The 19,507-nt window shown below is 43.4% G+C and overlaps 4 protein-coding genes across 6 annotated transcripts; 1 reads left to right on the forward strand and 3 right to left on the reverse strand.

Annotated features, from left to right (window-relative positions):
• Positions 1 to 62: 62 nt before the first annotated feature.
• Positions 63 to 6,306, reverse strand: ppig (peptidylprolyl isomerase G (cyclophilin G)). Of its 2 annotated transcripts, none has more exons than XM_037487868.2 (13): positions 6,290 to 6,306; positions 4,708 to 4,788; positions 4,470 to 4,544; positions 4,265 to 4,372; positions 3,947 to 3,991; positions 3,775 to 3,862; positions 3,638 to 3,667; positions 3,382 to 3,521; positions 3,122 to 3,299; positions 2,907 to 3,041; positions 2,398 to 2,488; positions 2,054 to 2,193; positions 63 to 1,873 (listed from the first exon to the last, which is right to left on the reverse strand). In XM_037487868.2, exons 2-13 carry the CDS (start codon positions 4,763 to 4,765, stop codon positions 838 to 840), a joined length of 2,124 nt encoding a protein of 707 aa, XP_037343765.2. In that variant the 5' UTR covers positions 4,766 to 4,788; positions 6,290 to 6,306; the 3' UTR covers positions 63 to 837. The 2 variants fall into 2 exon arrangements, with proteins under 2 accessions (XP_037343765.2, XP_037343764.2); XM_037487867.2 differs by lacking the exon at positions 6,290 to 6,306 and adding an exon at positions 5,368 to 5,501.
• Positions 5,796 to 10,684, forward strand: fastkd1 (FAST kinase domains 1). Its single transcript, XM_037487866.2, has 15 exons — positions 5,796 to 6,105; positions 6,222 to 6,718; positions 6,811 to 6,879; positions 7,206 to 7,331; positions 7,428 to 7,826; positions 7,911 to 8,021; positions 8,333 to 8,464; positions 8,559 to 9,045; positions 9,130 to 9,244; positions 9,339 to 9,467; positions 9,587 to 9,718; positions 9,813 to 9,926; positions 10,153 to 10,297; positions 10,374 to 10,488; positions 10,563 to 10,684. The coding sequence occupies exons 2-15, from the start codon at positions 6,384 to 6,386 to the stop codon at positions 10,656 to 10,658; spliced, it is 2,505 nt and encodes an 834-aa protein (XP_037343763.2). The 5' UTR covers positions 5,796 to 6,105; positions 6,222 to 6,383; the 3' UTR covers positions 10,659 to 10,684.
• Positions 10,685 to 11,071: 387 nt separating this feature from the next.
• klhl41a (kelch-like family member 41a) lies at positions 11,072 to 15,007 on the reverse strand. Its single transcript, XM_037487869.2, has 6 exons — positions 12,796 to 15,007; positions 12,559 to 12,716; positions 12,372 to 12,479; positions 12,098 to 12,283; positions 11,647 to 11,793; positions 11,072 to 11,524 (listed from the first exon to the last, which is right to left on the reverse strand). Exons 1-6 carry the CDS (start codon positions 13,882 to 13,884, stop codon positions 11,413 to 11,415), a joined length of 1,800 nt encoding a protein of 599 aa, XP_037343766.2. The 5' UTR covers positions 13,885 to 15,007; the 3' UTR covers positions 11,072 to 11,412.
• Positions 15,008 to 15,257: 250 nt separating this feature from the next.
• On the reverse strand, positions 15,258 to 19,358 carry bbs5 (Bardet-Biedl syndrome 5). 2 transcript variants are annotated; one of them, XM_037489664.2, is made up of 12 exons: positions 19,238 to 19,358; positions 18,385 to 18,467; positions 18,247 to 18,312; positions 17,874 to 17,923; positions 17,558 to 17,685; positions 17,332 to 17,467; positions 16,906 to 17,001; positions 16,416 to 16,478; positions 16,179 to 16,313; positions 15,890 to 15,973; positions 15,637 to 15,660; positions 15,258 to 15,538 (listed from the first exon to the last, which is right to left on the reverse strand). In XM_037489664.2, exons 2-12 carry the CDS (start codon positions 18,461 to 18,463, stop codon positions 15,437 to 15,439), a joined length of 963 nt encoding a protein of 320 aa, XP_037345561.1. In that variant the 5' UTR covers positions 18,464 to 18,467; positions 19,238 to 19,358; the 3' UTR covers positions 15,258 to 15,436. The 2 variants fall into 2 exon arrangements, with proteins under 2 accessions (XP_037345561.1, XP_037345560.1); XM_037489663.2 differs by lacking the exon at positions 19,238 to 19,358 and adding an exon at positions 18,803 to 19,120.
• Between the last annotated feature and the right edge of the window lie 149 nt (positions 19,359 to 19,507).

The following is a 19,507-nucleotide window of genomic DNA, read 5'->3' on the forward strand; positions in this document are numbered from 1 at the left end:
TTTCTGATGTAATTCATATTTGGGCCGTCAGTAGCTTGTGCTTATGAAATAATCGATTCAAATCAAAGTTGAGCTTTTTAATTTTTCCTACACAGCAGTACTACTTAAAATCGACTTGCACAAAACACAATTCATACAGTGATTTCCAGTTGAACTTGCAACATGACTGACATTTTTTTCCAAAAACAAACAAACCAGAGGCATTTCAAAACCGGTTAACAAATAGGATTACAGTACAAGGTCACGATGTCCCAAAAAAAGTAATGGATGTACAAATTTCATCAAATGAGGGCTAAGCATGCAGGAAATTAAGTGTTCTCTTCCAGATTGACAATTGTAAAAAAGAACTCGACAATTAGGCGTTGGCCAAACAGAGTCCTTACACCTCCCCCCCCCCCCCCCCCAAAAACCGGCGTTAATTAACTTTTAATAACAAATTCTAGGAGTAAGATCCCTCCTCAGACTGGCTGTGTAGCTTCAGCTTCACATCAGCAGTGTTACGCACTCGATTGAGGGGACAAATCCACGATCCATTCATTCAGGGTCAGATTAAGCGCTCCACTAAAGCTTGCACGGTGCTGCAATCTGCCACGGCAACTTTAATGGTTCTCAGCTAGTTCCAAACAATAAAAAAAAAAAAAAAAAAAACGTTTGACAGACTCTTGAACAATCATGTTTGCTTTGGATGACGGGAGGAATGGGAGTCTGCACACTGAATGAGGAACGTGGACATGTCCCCGTCTCCATGGAAAGCGAATGCCTCCTAGCACACATGCAATTGGGATAAAATTGGGACAAACAGTATTCCCAATGCGTTGTATTAGTACATCATCGCGCTCAGTCACAGTCGGAGCTGGATTTCACTCTCTTGCTGTTGTTTCGGTCTTTGTCCTTTGTACTGTCGGGACTTGGTTTGGCTGGACTCCTTCTGTCTTTGGACCTGGAGGGGCCACTTGCTCCTCGCCGTTTGGAACTGGGACTCTTGTCACTCCTCCTTTTGTGGTCTCTGTCGCTCTCAGAGCTGCTGCTGCTACTACTACTACTACTGCTGCTGCTGCTGCTGCTGCTACTGCTGCGTCTTCTCCTTCGGTTGGCCGATTCTCTATCCTTGTCCTTCCTCTGAGAGGACCGATCCTTGCTGTTGTCTCTTTTATTACTCTTGCTTCTGGAGTGCCTTCCTCTGCGGGAGTCTCTCGACTTATTTCTGTCTGCACTTCCTGTCGAACGGGCCCTGTCCCTGGATGTCGCTCGCCTCTTACGCTCCCTTTCTGAGTCGTGTCGTTTTTCCCGACTCCGGTCTCTGTCCCTGTCCCTCTCTCTGTCCTTTTCAGGTTTTTCTTCTTTGTCCTTGGACACTGCAGCTCCGCTCCTATCCCTGTTCTTGCTACTTGATCTGTGGTCGTCTTTTGCTGTTGCTTTTTCCTTACTTTGCGACTTTGTTCTAGTTCTCTCACCGTTTCTCCCTTTTGTGTCCTCTTTCTGCTTTTTCTCATCCGAGTCATTACTCTTATTTCTATCTTTACTTTGATCAGGCTCTGACTCCTTTTCTTTCTTGCTAGCGTTTTTGTCTTTGCTCGTGGATCGACTTATCTTGTCATCACTTTTGTGCTCGTGTCCCTTCTCTCGGCTCTTGGACCGCTTACTCTTTTCTGTGCTTTTGCTGCGGCTTTTCGATTTATCTCTTTTCTTTGCCTTGTGTTTGCTATGCTTCTCATCCTTCTCAACCCCCTCGTCCTCTTTGCTTTTGGATCTATGGGACCGAGTCCTCTTGTCTTTTTTACCCTCAGCTGTGTGTTCATGCTTTGTGTCGGAGGTTCGCCTCTCTCTTCTCGGAGCGTTGGCAGCCTCGTCCTTAGCTTCATTCATGTCCCCTCTGATAAAAGGGTGCAGAGGAAATGTCAACCACAGAACACAACTGACATCAGGCAACACTATAGAACTATGTTCAATAATGTTAAGCCAGTTTGGATTTAAATAAAGCTAATATTTTGCATCTATTCATTTTCATGTCCACTTTTGCACCCTTTAATAAAACAAATCAACGAGATCTTACTTGTCACCCTTAATCCACCGCTCTCCAGTGACTGCCCTCATGCGCTGACGCTGCAACTCCTGACGCCAGTGAGGAGGCGTTTCGCTGCGCCGAGAGCGATCTCTGGACCTTGAGCGAGAGCGGGACGGAGTGCGATAGCGCTGGTTGGGAGAAGAATGACAACATGATTAATATAGCTGTAACCAGACGGGATCTCACACGGATAAAGAACAGGAATCGTAGAAAACTGCAATTACAAGTTCCATAAATTGTGCACGTCCCTGCTGCAAGACAAAGGCAACGAGACACATTCCAGTATTATCAGTCGTGAAAAAATGTTAATTGACCTCTTGAAGTGCACCTACCCGTGGACCCCTGCCTTTTATCTTCCTCCCAGATCGTGTCATCGCCAGTCTTCGATTATATGATGGCTGAGAATTATACGGTATACCAGCCCTAAAGAGGGAGTGAGAGAAAATAAAGCAAAGCATTACATTTTGGGCCGTACTGTCCACCGTTGAGCTGCAAGTAGTTCACCGTTTGCATCCTAATGTTCTCTTGACACCGTGTCGGGAATATGTGAAGCGCCTGTTGTAAAATGTGTGTGGAAATAACACGAGTTGATGGGATGGTCCGGTAGCTTCAAACAAAGGGATGGCCAGCGTAACCAGACATTTAAAAATAAAAAAATCCTCTGCGTTTGAACAGGGTTAAACAAAATAAAACAGGTAGCTATCCCAGGTAGCATGTACCGGGTGACATGAGTGCGTAAACTACAAATGAAAACTTATAGAAACTAAAATCGTTCTTTGTGACATACGCAAAATTCTGATATAAAATACAAATCAATGAGACCTAATATGAAATCACTAACCTCTCTCTGGGCTTTTCCTCTTTATTCCCCCTCATAAGGAATCGATTATCTGGGATGGGTGGAATTTCTTCTGGACGCACAGTAGATGTAACCAACTCTTCTTGCTCTTTCTCTTCAACGCTTTCAGCCTCTGACCTAGGAAAGAATTGAAGCTCAGAATAAAGACACTGGTGTACTGTATACTGAAGAAAGTGAAAATTTGATGAATTTAGTACCTTTTCTTTTCCTTCTTTTTCTGTTTCTTTTTTAGCTTTTTTGCCTTCTTTTTCTTTTTCTTAGATTCCTTCACTGATTCTTCAGAATCAGAGGAGGATTGTGATGAGCTCTCAGAGTCACTGGAGCTGCTGCTGGAACTGGAGGAGTCTTTCTCTTTCTTTTTTTCAACTTTCTTTGCTGCAAACATTAAAGAATTCGTAAGAAGCACATAATCTAATATTTGTTTTAGCAGTACTGAAAATGCCTGACACTTACAAACCTTTGGATTTAGGAATGAGCTCTCCACAGTTCATCACTTTCACATCAGCATATGGTCTGCTATTGGGATCCGTTTTCTGGTTTTCCATGGTTTGAACCACTTCTTGCCCAGAGATCACATGACCAAAAACCACGTGGACACTGAGGAAATAACAGAAATGATGAGCTTCAGCCATGTTGATCAGTGAAAAGTGAAACTGCGTGTATTGTGTACAATGCAATTGATCAGAGGTTCGGACCAATCTAGCAGCACTCACCCATCCAGATGTGGTGATGGTTTTGTAGTTCTGAAGTGGTAAAGCAGGCCAATAGATAAAAAAGGTAAGAAATTAATGTTGAGCATTGGACAGAATGAACTAAGAATGCATCAAAATTATATATGAAAAATGCTTACATGAAAAACTGTGAGCCATTTGTATCTTTGCCTCTGTTGGCCATAGACAGCAGGTACTCCTTGTTGTGTTTAACAGCGAAGCTTTCATCTGGGGGAAAAGGATAAGATTGTATTGTCATCTTGAAGGCAACTTTAGTTTGAATAACAGACAGTTGTTATGGTGGTTCTTTACCTTCGAAAAATCCTCCATATATGGATTCACCTCCTTTTCCATTACCTATGTCAAATGAGGGAAAAACGTCAGAAAAGGAGCTGCAACAGGAATGAGACGGGTTCTTCAAATAGATTTGGTCAGTTGGATATTAACTTAATTAATGTGTTCTGTAGGTGCTGACGTGACGTCATGGGTATGTAGCAGGTCTTTGAAAGAGAGACGTTCAGTCATTAACTAGACCTTCACATATATTATAGCTTAAAAGCTTAAAGCACACGTGTTCGAAGGTCCAAGTCCATATTAAAATGACTTGACATTAAAATGTTCTTAACTCACCTTCGCTGAAGTCTCCTCCTTGAATCATAAAGTCTTTCACAACCCGATGGAACAGACATCCTTTGTAGTGCAGGGGTTTCATGGTTCCTTTGCCAATGCCCTTTTCACCTGCATGAAACCATTCAATTATCAGTTATCAAAATGATACCAAAAACAGAATTAAAATGCGTTGTCCATTTTTCAGTGGATCAATTTCGTTATTTACCTGTGCAAAGGCATCTGAAGTTTTCACATGTTTTAGGACAGATGTCTGAAAACAATTCAATCACAACTCTGCCAACTGCAAGGAAAGAGCATAGTAAACTTAGTTTTCTTTATCGTGGTGAGAAATTACCTTTAACGGTCAGTACATCTGGATAAAAAACATGCACCCCTTCTGCTTGCCCCATTTTTATCAATGTTAGTAGGATAGGACAGAATTGACGAGTACGTTTACTTCTTACCGAGCACATTACTGATGCCAACATCAAGAAAGCACCGAGCGCGCTGAGCTTTGACCATGACCACAGCTACCGATCAAACCCCTGAAGGAGAGAAACAGTTACAAGTTAAGCTTTGCTCAAAAGGAAGTGATTTGAACTTAAAAGCCGGAATTACCAAACCAATCCCGAACTACTATAGGGTCCAAGGAGCTGATCGATCGCTTCAAATGTTAAATGAAAACACGTTCATTGCCTGGAAATCGTTCACACAAAGATCGAAAACTCGCCAAGTAAACCCATATAACACTGCTGGGTTTTAACGTTAAACATATTTAGCGTTGAGCTAGCGATGGCTAAGTTTCGTTTTTTCAACATGGGTTAGTCTCACTCGATGCATGCAGTGGATTGCGAGGAAACATTTTGAGTTCATCAGTCACAATTTCTCCCGCGCACACACACGCCAGCAAGAATGATATCGTTATGATTTAACTGAACAGGACACACAGTCACCACTACGGGAGGCCTAGTGTTAGCATCAGCAGGATCAACTAGCTTCAGCCAGAAAACATGTAGCTCATTTGGCTAGTAAGAAGCTTTCGTCTTGACGTAATAGCATGCTATTTCGACATATTAACGGCACACATATTTCACCGAAACGTGGTTAATCCGAAATCACATCACCTGGAGATAAAACGGTATCACTTCATACAGCGAGCTGCTCTCAGAAACGAAGAAAACTCCCTTTCATTCAGTGTTGGGTTCACTGTTTTCTAAAGATGGCGCGGCACGGACGTCAACGTATTTCAAGAATCGTGCGCCAGTGGACGCACGCGGGCACGTAGCAGAGCGCAGGTTATTTAATCCCTGAACCTTGTCTGTCAGGCAAACTTTGTCCAAAGGCCGCTTGTCATCCGGTTCTTGGACTTTTGAATAGTTTGTTTGATCATTATATTGCAATTAAAAACAAATTCCAAAGATAAATATTATATTCCTAGGTTTTCGTTTTTCGACTACCTAAAATATCAAGACACACACAGACCCAACATGGCAACTGGTTTGCTGACTGAAAGACACAATCCGGGGAAGAAAGCAGGTATATTTCAATACGTCACTTGCTACGGAAGTAAAACATTGTAGCACTCACGCTGACCGAATGCTGGCTTTGAATGAGTGATTTTAAAGTCGTACTATATTTGTGTCACATATATACTGTTTGAGTCTCTATAAAATTAAGAAATATACCCCAGAATCCAGCGACTATGGGTAATTCGGTGTTGTCAGGTGTTTTACGTGATTCTTTCTCCGTGCACGTGAACACCACATTTGCAAACTGCTAACTACTGTAGTGACAACCTTACACTGATATAAAGGAGAGTTACATGAAGCGTCAGAATCGGCCTTCTCAGAGATGAACCCGAGGTCAGCATGTTGCAAGGACACCCACTCTCTGTAATGTAATTTACGACAAAATACTTGAAAACAATGTCAAATGTGTTTAAATATCACAATGTGTTTCTTTTGTGTTTTTATTTTAGTCGACACAGGTCCACAAGGGAGCACATAACATATACAACCTCGAGTGACCTGAGCTGGCGGAGGTTACCTGTTGCCTTTGACGTTGAGCTGCACAGTGCCCACCGTGTACCGGTGCAATGAACCCCGCGGTGCTTTCTTTATTTTAGCCGATTTCCGCGGGGATGTTTCGGGTCCGCGGTGTGACGTCCTCCCTTCGGAGGCTCCTCCACGGGGGAGCCTTGAACCGAGACCCGGTCCTGGAGCAGCTGCGGATCTGCTCGGCCGAAGACCAGGTGTTCGATGTGGTGGGCAAGAACCGAGCCAAGCTCACGGTAAACCATGTGAGCAAGGCCGTCGGGATGCTGTGGCAGTTTCAGAAGAACAAGCCAGAAATGCTGCGGACTGTAGAGCTCATCAGGAGCCACCCGCAGTTCTTGACCCTGCGGGTTTTGGCGGAGAACAAAATTGCTCTCATGGATGACTGCATGCTGGTCGACACGCTTTACAGTTTCCTCAGGTATGTCACGGCAGAGGCACACATCCGAGGCTTCTGTTATGATGTGATGATATGGTATATTATAACGTGCTGTGTTATCATGCACCCTTTAGGTTGAATGTGGATCAACATGACTCCCTCGTTCAGCAGTTGGTCTCAGAAGCATGGCTCAGGATAGACAGGTATGATTGCATCACCACGTTTTGAGCTGGTGGGACATCTAGGGCTGCAACCATAATTTGAATTATTGAATTATATGGTCAATCTTTTTTTCCGTCAAGCAAGTGATGTTTATGAAATGATTGGGAAATTGGAAGCGTTCTTGTACCAACCAACATTTCTTAATTGCTAAAATAGAGAAAAGCAGCTGAGCTCCAAATCCTGACACCAGCAAATGTTTGGCATTTTTACTTTATTAGTTACAAAATAGATTAAATGCTATTAAAAATGTTGGATTACTAATCCTTTCAGCGCTAATGAGATGATACACTAATGTGGATGTTTGCAGGTTGCCACTGCCGTCGCTATCCAAGTTCTCCATCTGTTTAAGTGATCAGCACCTTCAACACAGTCCTCTAATGGGCCACGTCACCAGAATTGTGGCTCAGAGGTTGTCTTCCATCGATGATGCCAGGTTGGTCAGGATACAGAGAGGATCAAATACGAAATATTTAAAACCAAATTCAAGTAGCTCATCTTGTGTATTGACTCGTTGGTCGTCTTTTCCCAGGATCCTCACTCCACTGATGATTAGCGTGTCGTACCTGGCGTCCCCGCGGCTTCGGGACGCCCTCATCGGCAGGGCAGAACATCTCCTGGAAACCATGGATCCCTTGCATTACAACAACCCGCGCAGAGTGGTGCAATTCCTGCGCAACATCAAGCACAGTCACCGGCCTCTGCTGGAGAAGTGCAACGAGCTCATCTTGCGCAACTTTTCCAGACTGGACGTGGAAAATGTCGGCGTGATGATGGGGTTGTATCAGTCCCTGCAGTTCAACAACTGCGACTTCAGGCTGGCTGTCAAACAACGACTGACAGAGCTGATCGATTCAAGCACCGACCCCTTCTCCTTCACCAAGCTTTTTGTCAACCTGGCGCCGATGGCAAGTCAGGACATCAGAGATGGGTTGGTATCCATAAGTGGAAATATGTATCCGTTGACAGCAGTTCCTTGAGTTTTATATGTCTTATGTGGTTTCATTCCTTTCAGGCTGGAAAACACTGCCCTGCTGCTGGCGGACGAGCTCAGTGCACATCAGGCTCTGGTCATAGCTGAAGCTCTAGAAGAGACTCAGAGCAGGAATCTGAGCTTGATGAACAAGTGAGTTCCCACCTTGTATATAAACACAATAACTTCAATAATTATATGTATACTTTAACTATACTTCAGCAACATACATATGTGTATATATATATGTGTGTGTGTGTGTGTATTTCAGTAGAAAATTCCATACAGGAATAAAAAAGCTAATGTAGATCAATTTCTCACATGATCTTCTCCCGCAGATCTTATTTTGTAAAATACAAATTCCATTTTTCTGAGCTAGGAAAGGATCCCTCGCCCATGACGTGTTGAAAGTTAAGATTGAGAAATATTTTGTCAAATGCAATTACTTCTAAATTATTCTCCAGAATTGCATCAGTGATCCAAAGAAATCTTCACCTCTACAAGCCAGTGGAGGTGGCCAGAATCACGCAAGCCCTTTTTCTGATGCAATACCAGAACCCCGAACTCTTCACTAAACTCCGAAACATTTTGAACAAGTAAGTGTTTTATTTAAGCCAAGGGGTGGGGGGGGAAATTCTGCTCCGCTCTCTGGTTTGAACAAATTCGAGCCATTGCTCCCTCTCTCTGCAGCTTTCTGCAGCGCAGCGTCTACCCCTACGAGGTGATCCTTTTGACCCGCGTGATGTCCATGCTGCCCAACACGCGCATCGACGAGGGCGTGATCTCGCGGGTGGACGCGGTGGTGGCCCAGTGCAATCTCAACGACCTCAACACCGTTGCTTGCGCCATTGCCAAGTGGGTGCGCAACGATCCTTCCTACCGCCACAACACCCCCAGCAGGTACGTCCGCCTGCTGCAGACGCTGAACCGCTGCGGGCTCGAGAGGCTGCGAACGGCCGACCGGCTGGACCCGGTGCTGGAGGAGCTCAAGTACATTTCGGGGGAGTGGTTTGAGGAAATGCTGTTGGAGGAGACGATGGCCACACTGGGGAGGATGACGGGCCAGATCAACTGCACCAATGTGCCCGAGTTGGCTGTCTTCTTAACCCGAATAAATCACCTGTGCCCTCCTCTGATGGACCGTATAGCCAGCGTGGCCATTAAAGACATGGACAAGGTGGCCTGAGAGACGTCACAGTACCTTTTTGAAGTCTGCGGAAGTACAACATGTGACCGGCCCCCTTTTCTGTGCACTTTTCAGATGCACCACTCAATGATATATGCCACCCTGCTACCGTTCTCCGTCCTGAATTACGATCCAGTACAAGCAGACGAGTTGTACGACGTTTGTATTCAGCGCTTCCTTCCTCATATCAGTAAGTTGATTGGGTTTTTACGCCTTTTTTTTTTCCTTTCTTGTTTGCTTTTGTTGTTTCAAGCTCACACCACCGCCCGTCTTTGCCTCCGCAGGCTCCTTTGACCCACATCGGCTGGTTCTCCTGGCGTACGCTCTGTCCGTGGCCGACTGTTTCCCCGAGGAAATGGCCAAGGAGATCTTCAGCATCGACTTTCTGCGAAAGCTGGACGGCCAATTAGAAAGTATGTCTCCACTTTGCTGGCGTTTGAGATAGTATTGTCGAAAAAACATTCACCGCCATGCATGTAAGCACTTTACACCGGAATGGAGCCGACGTGACTGTCGCCCGCTCCTCTCACAGCGCTACCTGATACCCTCAACATGCGCACCAGGCTGTGCCTCATGGAGCTCAATCGCGCCGTCTGTCTCGAGTGTCCCGAGTTCCAGGTGCCGTGGTTTCACGAGCGCTACTGCCAGCGGTTGCAAAAGAAAGGTAAAAAAAGAAGCAACAACCAAAAGGAGTTATTATCATTTATGTGGGTGTTCAAAATTGGAACTCATCTGAGCTGTCAAAATGATTTTTACAGGGAATGGCACGGTCGGTCCGGTGCAACAGCAAATCCACAAAATGCTCGGTGAAGTTCTCGGCGGCATTAACTGTGTCCGAGTAGCGGTCGTCACTCCGTATTTTTACACCATAGGTGAGTAATGTCTGCAATAAACGTTGATTGGATGTTTAATCACACCCTTTCTTTCCTATTCTTAAAATGTCTTTGAGGGAAAGAGACGCTCATATGAAAGGCAGCCGCTGTATTTTGCAAGTCTATACAAAAGCCATGGCACATGACGGCCTAATACGAGCAAAGCAAAAGCAAAATAAATGGCCAGGTCAGCAGTGTCACGTGACCACGTTTCTTCCCTTTGCAGACTTTGAATGCATCCTGGACAAACACCTGCAGCCGCTGGCCTACAGCGAGCCCAGCACGCTGCAGATCTCTGACAGGGGACAGGTCCACTGGGGGAAAAGCTCAGTGGAGACCATCAGCGATGTGCTGCCCCCCGGAGCCCAGCGGTAGGGATGCTGTGAAACGCGCACTGCGAACGGTGACGATGACGAAATTGAATGTGTCTGACGTCCTGTCACTCAGAGTTGCTGTGGACTTTCTTGATTCAAAGTCCTTCTGCAAGAACACTCCGCATATGAAAGGCGAAGCCCTGATGAGAAAAAGACACCTTGAAATTCTGGGATACCGCGTGGTTCAGGTGAGAAGACGTCATTTGAAATAGCTCGTGGCTTTGAACGTCGCTTAAATGAAATGTCAACGCCGCTTTTACAGATCCCTCACTTTGAATGGAACTCCATGGAGCTTTCAACACCAGATGCCTGGAAGGAATATCTAAAGAAGAATATATTTAGGGAGCTCTCTTCTTGAAGGCCTTATTTTTTAAACAATAGATTGCATTAAGTGCTGCAATCGACACTTTGACACACTTTTGACTCCTGGTTTTGGGTGTGTAAATCAAGTGCTCCTTTTTAGTTACATGAATCTACCTCATTCATGTCAAGTGAGATTTTGAATCATGCGCTTTTGTATTTAAATTAGCATCTTAAATAAAAGGAGTAATGAATATCCAACATCAGTAGGGTATCGTTAGCGTTGCTCAACAACCTACATTTTACATTTTTGGAAAGTTGTTTACTTTGAAGGCTCTCACTCATTACTTTACTTTTAAAGCAAGTGTGGTCTCAAAATGTGTTAATTTTACTTGTCAATTGTGCACAGTTGCATAATGTTTCTTTGCTTGAATAATGCACATATATTTATGAGCTGTTAAGTGTTGCTTGAAAAAAGAAAAACAATTAAACACAAAATAGAAACATTGAGCCCTTATCAGATGATGTACTGAAAAGACACCAGGTACATATTACCAAATGGATAATGAAACTTTACAGATTCACGGAAAACATACAATACCATCCTTCAACAGTATTAATCATTTTTGGGGGTAAGTGACGTGACAAAAACCATGAAACCTTTTCATTAAACCACTCACAGGACAATCAAAGAGGACACGTGCTACCTTGAAATGTAAATCACAAGCCACTAAATAAGAGCATGTACATGATATTTGGCCTACAGCAGGAACGTCAGGGTGCCTTGTCTGTCCCTGTCCCTGTTCCATTTCTCACAGTTTGGGCATCCTGGCTGCATTTAGACGCATGGAGACACAGGAGGCGCCGGCCGCGTAACGCATCTCTCTGATGATGCCGGTCCACTGTTTCTTGTCCTCTTCATACCTGGTGAGAGAGTTCAAACGTGTCATCGCAACAGAGCCGTTGGCTGTAAAAGGAAGTGAGAGCACGCCGACGTTATTTCCCAAAACTTTGTAAAGACGTAACGTAAAAGAGTCCACACATACTGCCAGATGTCGAGGACTTCACTGGGTTCGCACTCTTTGTTCTCGTTCTCCACGATGGCGAAGCCTCCCAGAGAGTACAGCTGCCCCCCGCAGCTCACCAGGTTGACGGAGCTCCTCTCCTGGGGCAACTCTGTGAAGGGGGACCACCTACAACAAGGTCCACTCGGCTGTGTTAATGTGACGTCTCAGAGTTTATTATTGCTATTAAAACCAGCCGTGTCTGATGAAAATGTTATTACCACAACAGGCATTAAATCCGTATTAATATTTAGATCATTTGAACTTCTATTTGATTGTATAATAGTAGTGTGTATACATTGTTGCAGTGAGTTGACTTTCCAATATAAAAGCTCCACAATCTTATACACACTTAAATCTGCTTTGAGGCTATGATTTACCAGATTGCCTAAATGAATATTTTACTAATAACCAGCCACGTCGTGGCACATACTTGTTGGTTGCAAAGTCGTATGTTTCGCATGTGGCTGTGAGCCCTTCCTCGTTGACTCCCCCGGCGACAACAATCGTCCCGTTGTGGATAGCTGCCCCAAACATGGACCTGGGGGTTTTCATGGAGCCCACTTCCTTCCACTCTGACCTCTTGTGGTTGTATGCAAACATCTTATTGGTTGCTTTGCTTCACCCGGGGAGAAAGGAGGAGGGTTAAGGTAACGTGAACATCACATGTTGGCTCAATCGAAACAAATTGGCCATTTAAATCGTACTTGTCGTCCGTTTTTCCTCCGATGCAGTACACCAGCCCGTTCTCAGAGACCACACAGTGGCCGTGGATATTCAAGGGCAACTTCTTTGTCTGCGTCCACTTCATTTTTCTAAAAAAAAAAAGGGTGTACAGACAGTAGTTAATGACAGAAGTCTATGGAACAGGGCAGGTTGCCGTGCTGAACTCACTCCGTGTCGTAGCACATGACGGTGTCATGAGACTCGTTGGACTGCAAATCTTTTCCGGCCACTGCAAAGAGGAGCTTTTCACATTCCCCCACAGCGAACAAACACCTGGGGGAGGGCATGGGCGGCAGAGCCACCCATTCAGCAGTGAGGCTGTCAAACTGAAAGACACATTTTAAGATATTTTGAATGTATGTCGATGTTTGCAGCACGACTGCAATGTAAACCGAACCTTTGTACCTGGTAGAAGTAACACTGCAGCGGGTTTTCTTTGTCCTCCTCATCTACAAACAGTCCTCCCAACACATACAGGATGTTGTTTTTTGATACCACGCTGACGTGGTTTCGGGGGACCTGCTCCGCCATTGCGGCGAGAAAGCATTCGTTCTCTTGGGTGTCATAAGCCACGCTGGCAGTGTCATTGATCATCAAAACCATGTCTTTGGCATACATGCCATATCTGCGCTGGTCATTCAAATAGCCGGGCAGCTTCTCCGCCTCCTCTCCTTCCTCCTCATCTCCTCCCTTCTTCCCCTCGGGCAGCTTTCCCGCAAAGGCATCCTTGATGACTTTGATCTTTTTAAGAAGCTCGGGGTCAGCCTTGATGAGGTCATCCTTCTCCACCTTCTCCTTGAAGTACTGCTCTGGCAGTAAACGGAAACGGATGCACTCGAAGGCCTCCTCCAAGGACTTCACGCGCTTCTCCGGTTCTTTTCGGATCCACCTCATGAGCGTCTCAAACACCACTTCCTCTTTTTCGACATTCAACGCGTCCGCTCCAATGATGGCAAAGAGTTCGGGCGGAGAGAGCTGTAAGAAATCCTCGTCTGTGGCTATGGCCTCGAACCGATCTGCGATGTGATTTCGAGCTGCCATCGCCAGCCGGGCGCTGTTCAGCACCAGTCCCAGCCTGTAGATGGCGAGGCAGTTTTTGACAGACAGTCTCTTCTGGAGATAGTTCACACAGACTGTGAACACCGAGGGGATCTGCAAGCGGCTGGCGGCGGCCAGGATATCCTGCACGTTGTCTTCGTTGATGTCGATCTCCGCCGAGTACATGTAATTCACAATCGCCTCCATCACGTTGGGGTCCATGTTCTCCAGAACCACCTCCAGTTGTTCCATTTCCTTGCCGTCCGCTGAGAAGTAGAGCTCCCGGAAATACGGACTACAAGCTGCGAGGATGAGGCGATGACACGGGATGCTTCGGTCTCCAACCTTTAGGACACTGTCAACTAACTTGTTCTCATTCAGGAGCTCTTTGAGTCCATCCTGCAGCAAAGTGCTCTGGAACAGTTGGAGATCTTCCCTCATGCTTTGGGGATCCATTCTCTAAGCACAGGACCTGGATGGAGGTGTTCCTGAGTCTGACTGTCGTGGCCGATGAAGACAAAGAACTGAAGGCAGCCAGTTCCAATGCCACTTTATTATATAACCGTGCCCCCACTAAACATAGCCAGCGACCCCATCCAGGAGGAATTCAAGTTGGCCGAATACGAGAGCTCCCACAGCTGTCATAGAGTAAAAACAACTGTGGGGCCTTGTCACCCCGGTGATTGGTAACAACATTGTTGCACGCGCATGAGTAACCTACAATCTTTCATTGTCACTCGTCTATTTAATCAAGTCAAATATATAACTTTAGAGAAACCCAGCAGCTTCTTAATTCATGTACTGTCGATGGTGTGGAACATGATATAAAGAGGACAGAATTCTAAAGTTCCCTAATTATAAATAGTCTGATAATTACCTCGTTGCCTGTGATAAGGTAAAATATCTTGGACATTTTATTACAGAACAGATGATGATGATATCTATAGGCAATGTCGTAAGATGTATGCACAAGCTAATATTGTTTTGCGCACATTTGGAATTTGTAGAGATGGAGTGAAGATGTTTAAAGCTTATTTTACATCACTCTGTACTGCACACTTCTGGTCCAGTTATAAAAAAGCCTACAGAGACTCCAAGTAGCTTATAAGGATGCCATGCGAATATTGCTAGAGGCCTAGATGGTGTAGTGCGAGTGAAATGTTTGTGACTGCAGGAGTTAACACTTTCAAAGCTGTATTAAGAAATCTTATGTATAAATTTATCTGCTGGGTCTCTGGAAATGCAATTATCCTGGCTTTGTCATATATAAAGTTTAGCACTTCACGCTACCAGTCCCAGCTGTGGAGACATTGGTACAGTTGTTTGTTCATAAGGCCTTTGAAGGTCTATGTACTCAGCTTGTGACCCTGTTTGTGTTTGATTTTGATTTTTTTACATATATTTACTGTTTTTGTACTATCTGGACCTTGAGTTTGTAATAAAGAGTTGATTGATTGAAACCCATCAACATAATGACGGGACTATTTGTTCCAGCTCTTCATGTGTTTGTGGATATCACTTTCTTCTGGAGACATGTACACGTGAAGTGAGTCACCATTCACTGATAGTTATGACCGCTTCACTACAGTGGTCAGTATTTGTTCATGACACATCCACAGGGGAGTTATCTAACAGGAAAACAGGGTCAGTGAACAGCTGCTACCACAGCAGGTCACAGTTTGTCCTGTTTTCAGAGTTTTCAAATACTTTAGGGGCTTGTGTGCAGTTATGTATTTAGCGCAAGATCAGTGTGTTCTTCACACATTGAAATTAACTGTGTTTGCTGCAGTTACGACCCTACGCCATTTGAGTTATTGAAAGCTTTAAAATCTATTTTAATGCATTTATTAATTTTGAAACATCTTTCACATTTTCTAGCCATTATGAGAAACGGTTATATACAATTTTTTAACAATAAATATGTTCTACATGTAAATATGAAATAGTATCAATACATTAACTGTACAACTGTTAACATGACCTAAAATGAAATATATATAATATTATTTCAGCCAACGACTTCCCAAAGTCCTTGAAGTGTGAAGCCCTCCTTCAGCTTCTCAACGGCGAGGCCCAGATCCTCAGAGAAAACCGGCTCCCGGTCTTTTTGCTTTGGAACATCAGTTAACAAAATCAAAAGAGTTAAACACCACATACTACTCAACCATATGTGTTAGAGATTAAAAAAAAATGATTGTGAGACTTTACCTTATTTCCATCGGCAAAGTAAGCCTGTGGGCGAGCAACAGACACAGTTCACACATTAGATAAAAAGAAACTGGCACATGTTTGTGTATGATAACAGGTAAATGCTGTGTGATGAGCACCGCTCTGCACACACAGCACAAGGGAACATAAATCCATGTTTGTTCAATAAGCTGAAGGGCTTTAGCTGGCAGCTATTTTGAGAATCGGAAAACTGAACCATTGACTACCAAAGGGGGTGATGAGTGGAACTCACAGTAAAAGCATCAGTCTGCTCGTCGGGCTCAATCTCCACGTCATCTGGGGCCTGTTCGACAGTCAGCTCCTCCAGCGGCTGGGGCTGAAATCATTGTTAGGACAAACAGCGCTGTGACAACACAAAATGTATGGCAATGTTCGCTGTGAAAATAACACAGTAAATTCGAAAACGGACACGTCGGGTATTTTAGTGTCGGTTTATTTCTGACTTCAACAGTTTGCCCTTCCTGACACTGTTGAGGTGATCAAGGTCGTCATTGATTCTAATATTATGCTTGGACGCATACCCTTTCTTCCATTTCATATTCCACTCCAAAGATGGGGTTAGCGGAGTACACCTTATGCAAAGAGTTGATTTCCTTCAGTGCGTCTTGAAGCTTATCCACAGGGTCAATCTTAAACCCGAGCACGTAGCCCCCGCTCTAGAAACCAAAGCACATTTGTTTATTGCTCACATTTCATTTCATCGTTTTGTGATTAGTGCAGCGAATTTGACTCAAACCCCGGAAGAGAAAACATTTTACCTGGCGTGAACTCTCTATCACCAAAGCCAAGCCAAACTTTGAGTCTCTTATCCTGATAGACCACTGGAGGGGAGAGATACGAGAAAATCAAGAGAAATACACACCAACTGACTCATCATGCACTAAATAAAAGGAACCTTGTGTCTCCTGCTACGTGATATAATGTAACATTAATGACACTACTAAAACTGTGTCTTTGTTATTGTACTTTTCCGTGCACTGTATTAAAAGTGCTTTCTGCAATTTTAAACACACGGTTCTCTTACTGAGTGCACATAATAAATGGTGTGTATATTTGTTTGGATGTATATAAACAAGGATGGTACGTAGTCATTTCAGGTACCAAAAAAACAAAACTAATACTAATCTATATTACAGTATCTGATTTTCAAGACATTTTGATCCATGAATTAGTAACAAGGAAAGGGAGGACCACGTTTATTAGAACCGATCAAAAAGGCTAGCTAGAACTATTTAGTGTATTACTTACAATCTGAAGGTAAGGAATGCTGACATTGAAGCTCTCGTTCATATTAGCATGCCATACAATTCGAACATTGGTAATAAAGAAGGTTCCAAGGTTACCCTAAATGAAAGAAAATGTGCTCCGTTAAACAGATTGCAAACAAATTATCTGCAGTTAATTTCCATCAAATTTACGAGAACACTCGCAATAATAGTTTCTCAAGTTAAAAAGGAGGGAAACAACTTGTTGCATTCGAAACATTTCATAGAATTGTACTGCTTATTAAGATGACAAGAGAAAGTATTTAATCATAATGCGTTTTAGATATTTAACGTACCTTTTAACTTTGCAGTGTTAGTCCGAGCAATATGTATGTGGCCAAAGAAACTCTAATCAACCTTTACGTGGTAAAAAATGCTAAATCAGTCAACGTCAGTGAATTATCCGTACCTGATCACTGGATAAATTCCAAACTCCATTAATTTTATCGTATACTTGCTCCCGGGGCAAGAGTCTTAGATGCTTATTTTGAATGAGAGCGGCTCGTAATTTGAGGTCCCTGTACATTTTGGATGTTTCATAGGCCCTGTAAAAAAAAAAAAAAAAACGTATTTAGAACAACAAACATGTAACATAGAATGTAATCAGACAATGTAACACATCAGCACTGTTTTACCTGTGGACAGCAATAACAGAGGTAAAGAGCCGCGGACTTCCTGGAACCACATTGGTGAAAATGAACTCAAATCTTGTGTTGTTGGACTTTGTCAAGATGTAGAGCGCTTCAGTTTGGCCTCTTAATTTCTGTAAAATAGCGTTCATTGAATTAATTAGCAATTTTAACATACATAGTGCATGTTATGTGTAGAAATGTAGGAAATGCAACGTGATTATGGTCAGATACCCTGGATTGAGGTTTTATTCCCTATATTTTTAAGTTTAAGATAACGTTAACACAATTAACAGCCATATGTAGAAAAAGGTTAACTTACTGAATAAGCAGTCCTTGTTGTGATGTTGATGATGGAGTTGTAACCCACAGCTGGGGAAAAAAATATTTTAATTTAGGTTAGTGAGATCGTGTTTATCGTAAAGCCCTCCATGTTATGCGATAATATAAACCCTTTAGAATAAAGTTAATATAACAAACATAATGACACAAAGCCACCTGCTTATTTTCACAAAATAGTCTACTGAATTTATATAAAATAGGGTGGGGTCATTAGAAAATGTATTATTAAATTAAATAGAGGGTGCAGGGAATTCATTAAACTTACAATCAAAACATTTTAAACTGGTGAAAACAGCCACACCATAATAACAACAACAACAACAACAAAAAGCGGATTATAAAAGTGTACTCACACAAATTGACTCTTGGCAGGGCCAAAGAATGCCAAATGATTCTCAGGTTTGTTACCAACAGTCGTCCTGTAAAAGCATCGGACATTATCACGTATTAAGTGAGCGGCACACGTCAGGTGGCCCAATATTCTCAACTACCTCTATCTCCGTTGTTTCCTTTCGTGTCTTCGATGGAGTCCAGACAGTCAATGAGTGTTTCTCCTGGACGAGTTTTCATCTGCCTGGATACACAGGAGAATTGACAGATTGATCCGAGGCTTAATTCACCACAGCTCAAATAACACCAATGCTAGTAAATTAGTACGATGAAGGTTATCTATGACATCTGTTACTAATTAAAGACAAATGTAGCAATACTCTATTTTTCAAAAGGTGTTTTTTTCTGAAAACAAAACGAACGTTAAACCAATTTCGGACACATAGTGCTGTATACGCAACATGGACAGTAAATTAGCTTAACTCAGCTAACTAGCTAGCTAGTTTACACTCTGGTGAAATGATTGCTAACGTTAGCTATTTTGAATTAACGCGAAGTAGTGAAGTAACGCTAACTTACTGGGCTGTTATGTCGAATCTTACGTCTCTGTCCTCCCACAGAGCATCCAAGACAGATGCCATGACTGCAGGTATTAACCCCCTTGGCCAAGTTTGTAAACGAATACTAGCTTACTAGCTTTGGTTCGTTAGCTAACTGCTGGCTAATCTGAAGCCTCTGTAGCGTCATAATCACCGTGGCAACGGACGGAAAGCACAAAGGACAATACTGTGGAATCGTTCCCAATCGCATGATTGCTTATTTATTAAAAACTAACGTTAGATTTGCCTCTATAAACAGGAGACGCCATCAGACTCTCTGTGATGTCACATGATCACATTGTTGTTATTGAGTTGATGTTCCTGACTGCGACATCACCTCAATAACAACATGTGATCATGTGACATCACAGAGAATCGCTATCAGACTTTAGAAATAGACCCAAAGGATCCTTACCAAAGCAGGAAGGCCTTCCGGCCCGAGTGGTAGATCCACTGGGGTTTTAGATTTCCAGCCCCAGAGGTATTCTGGCGGAAACTGGAGGAATCAGATTAGGATTATAGAATCTATAAATACAATAAATTTTTTGCGGTTTGTTTTTTTGCCGTTGTGTGTGTGCGTGCGTGCATGCGTGTGCGTGTGTGTGTGTGTGCGTGTGTGTCACCTGTCATGTTGCAGTAGACCAGCTGTTTACATTTGGGTGGATCTATTTGTTTATTACAGTGA

The sequence above is a fragment of the Pungitius pungitius genome, chromosome 10 (genome assembly GCF_949316345.1).
Source record: "Pungitius pungitius chromosome 10, fPunPun2.1, whole genome shotgun sequence".
Lineage (NCBI taxonomy): Eukaryota > Metazoa > Chordata > Actinopteri > Perciformes > Gasterosteidae > Pungitius > Pungitius pungitius.

Coding starts and splice junctions, on each gene's coding strand:
- klhl41a (XM_037487869.2), bottom strand. CDS start 13,884: ATGGATCCCCAAAGCATGAGGGAAGATCTCCAACTGTTCCAGAGCACT. Junction 12,284..12,371: donor GGAGGAAAAACGGACGACAA/GTACGATTTAAA, acceptor CCCCGGGTGAAG/CAAAGCAACCAATAAGATGT. Junction 11,525..11,646: donor GAAGTCCTCGACATCTGGCA/GTATGTGTGGAC, acceptor CTCTCTCACCAG/GTATGAAGAGGACAAGAAAC.
- ppig (XM_037487868.2), bottom strand. CDS start 4,765: ATGGTCAAAGCTCAGCGCGCTCGGTGCTTTCTTGATGTTGGCATCAGT. Junction 2,489..2,906: donor GAGGAAAAGCCCAGAGAGAG/GTTAGTGATTTC, acceptor CTCCCTCTTTAG/GGCTGGTATACCGTATAATT. Junction 1,874..2,053: donor CGGTGGATTAAGGGTGACAA/GTAAGATCTCGT, acceptor CCCTTTTATCAG/AGGGGACATGAATGAAGCTA.
- bbs5 (XM_037489663.2), bottom strand. CDS start 18,864: ATGGCATCTGTCTTGGATGCTCTGTGGGAGGACAGAGACGTAAGATTC. Junction 18,313..18,384: donor AGGAAACAACGGAGATAGAG/GTAGTTGAGAAT, acceptor ATGCTTTTACAG/GACGACTGTTGGTAACAAAC. Junction 17,002..17,331: donor GGAATTTATCCAGTGATCAG/GTACGGATAATT, acceptor TCTTTCATTTAG/GGTAACCTTGGAACCTTCTT.
- fastkd1 (XM_037487866.2), top strand. CDS start 6,384: ATGTTTCGGGTCCGCGGTGTGACGTCCTCCCTTCGGAGGCTCCTCCAC. Junction 6,719..6,810: donor ACGCTTTACAGTTTCCTCAG/GTATGTCACGGC, acceptor TGCACCCTTTAG/GTTGAATGTGGATCAACATG. Junction 7,827..7,910: donor AGTCAGGACATCAGAGATGG/GTTGGTATCCAT, acceptor CATTCCTTTCAG/GCTGGAAAACACTGCCCTGC.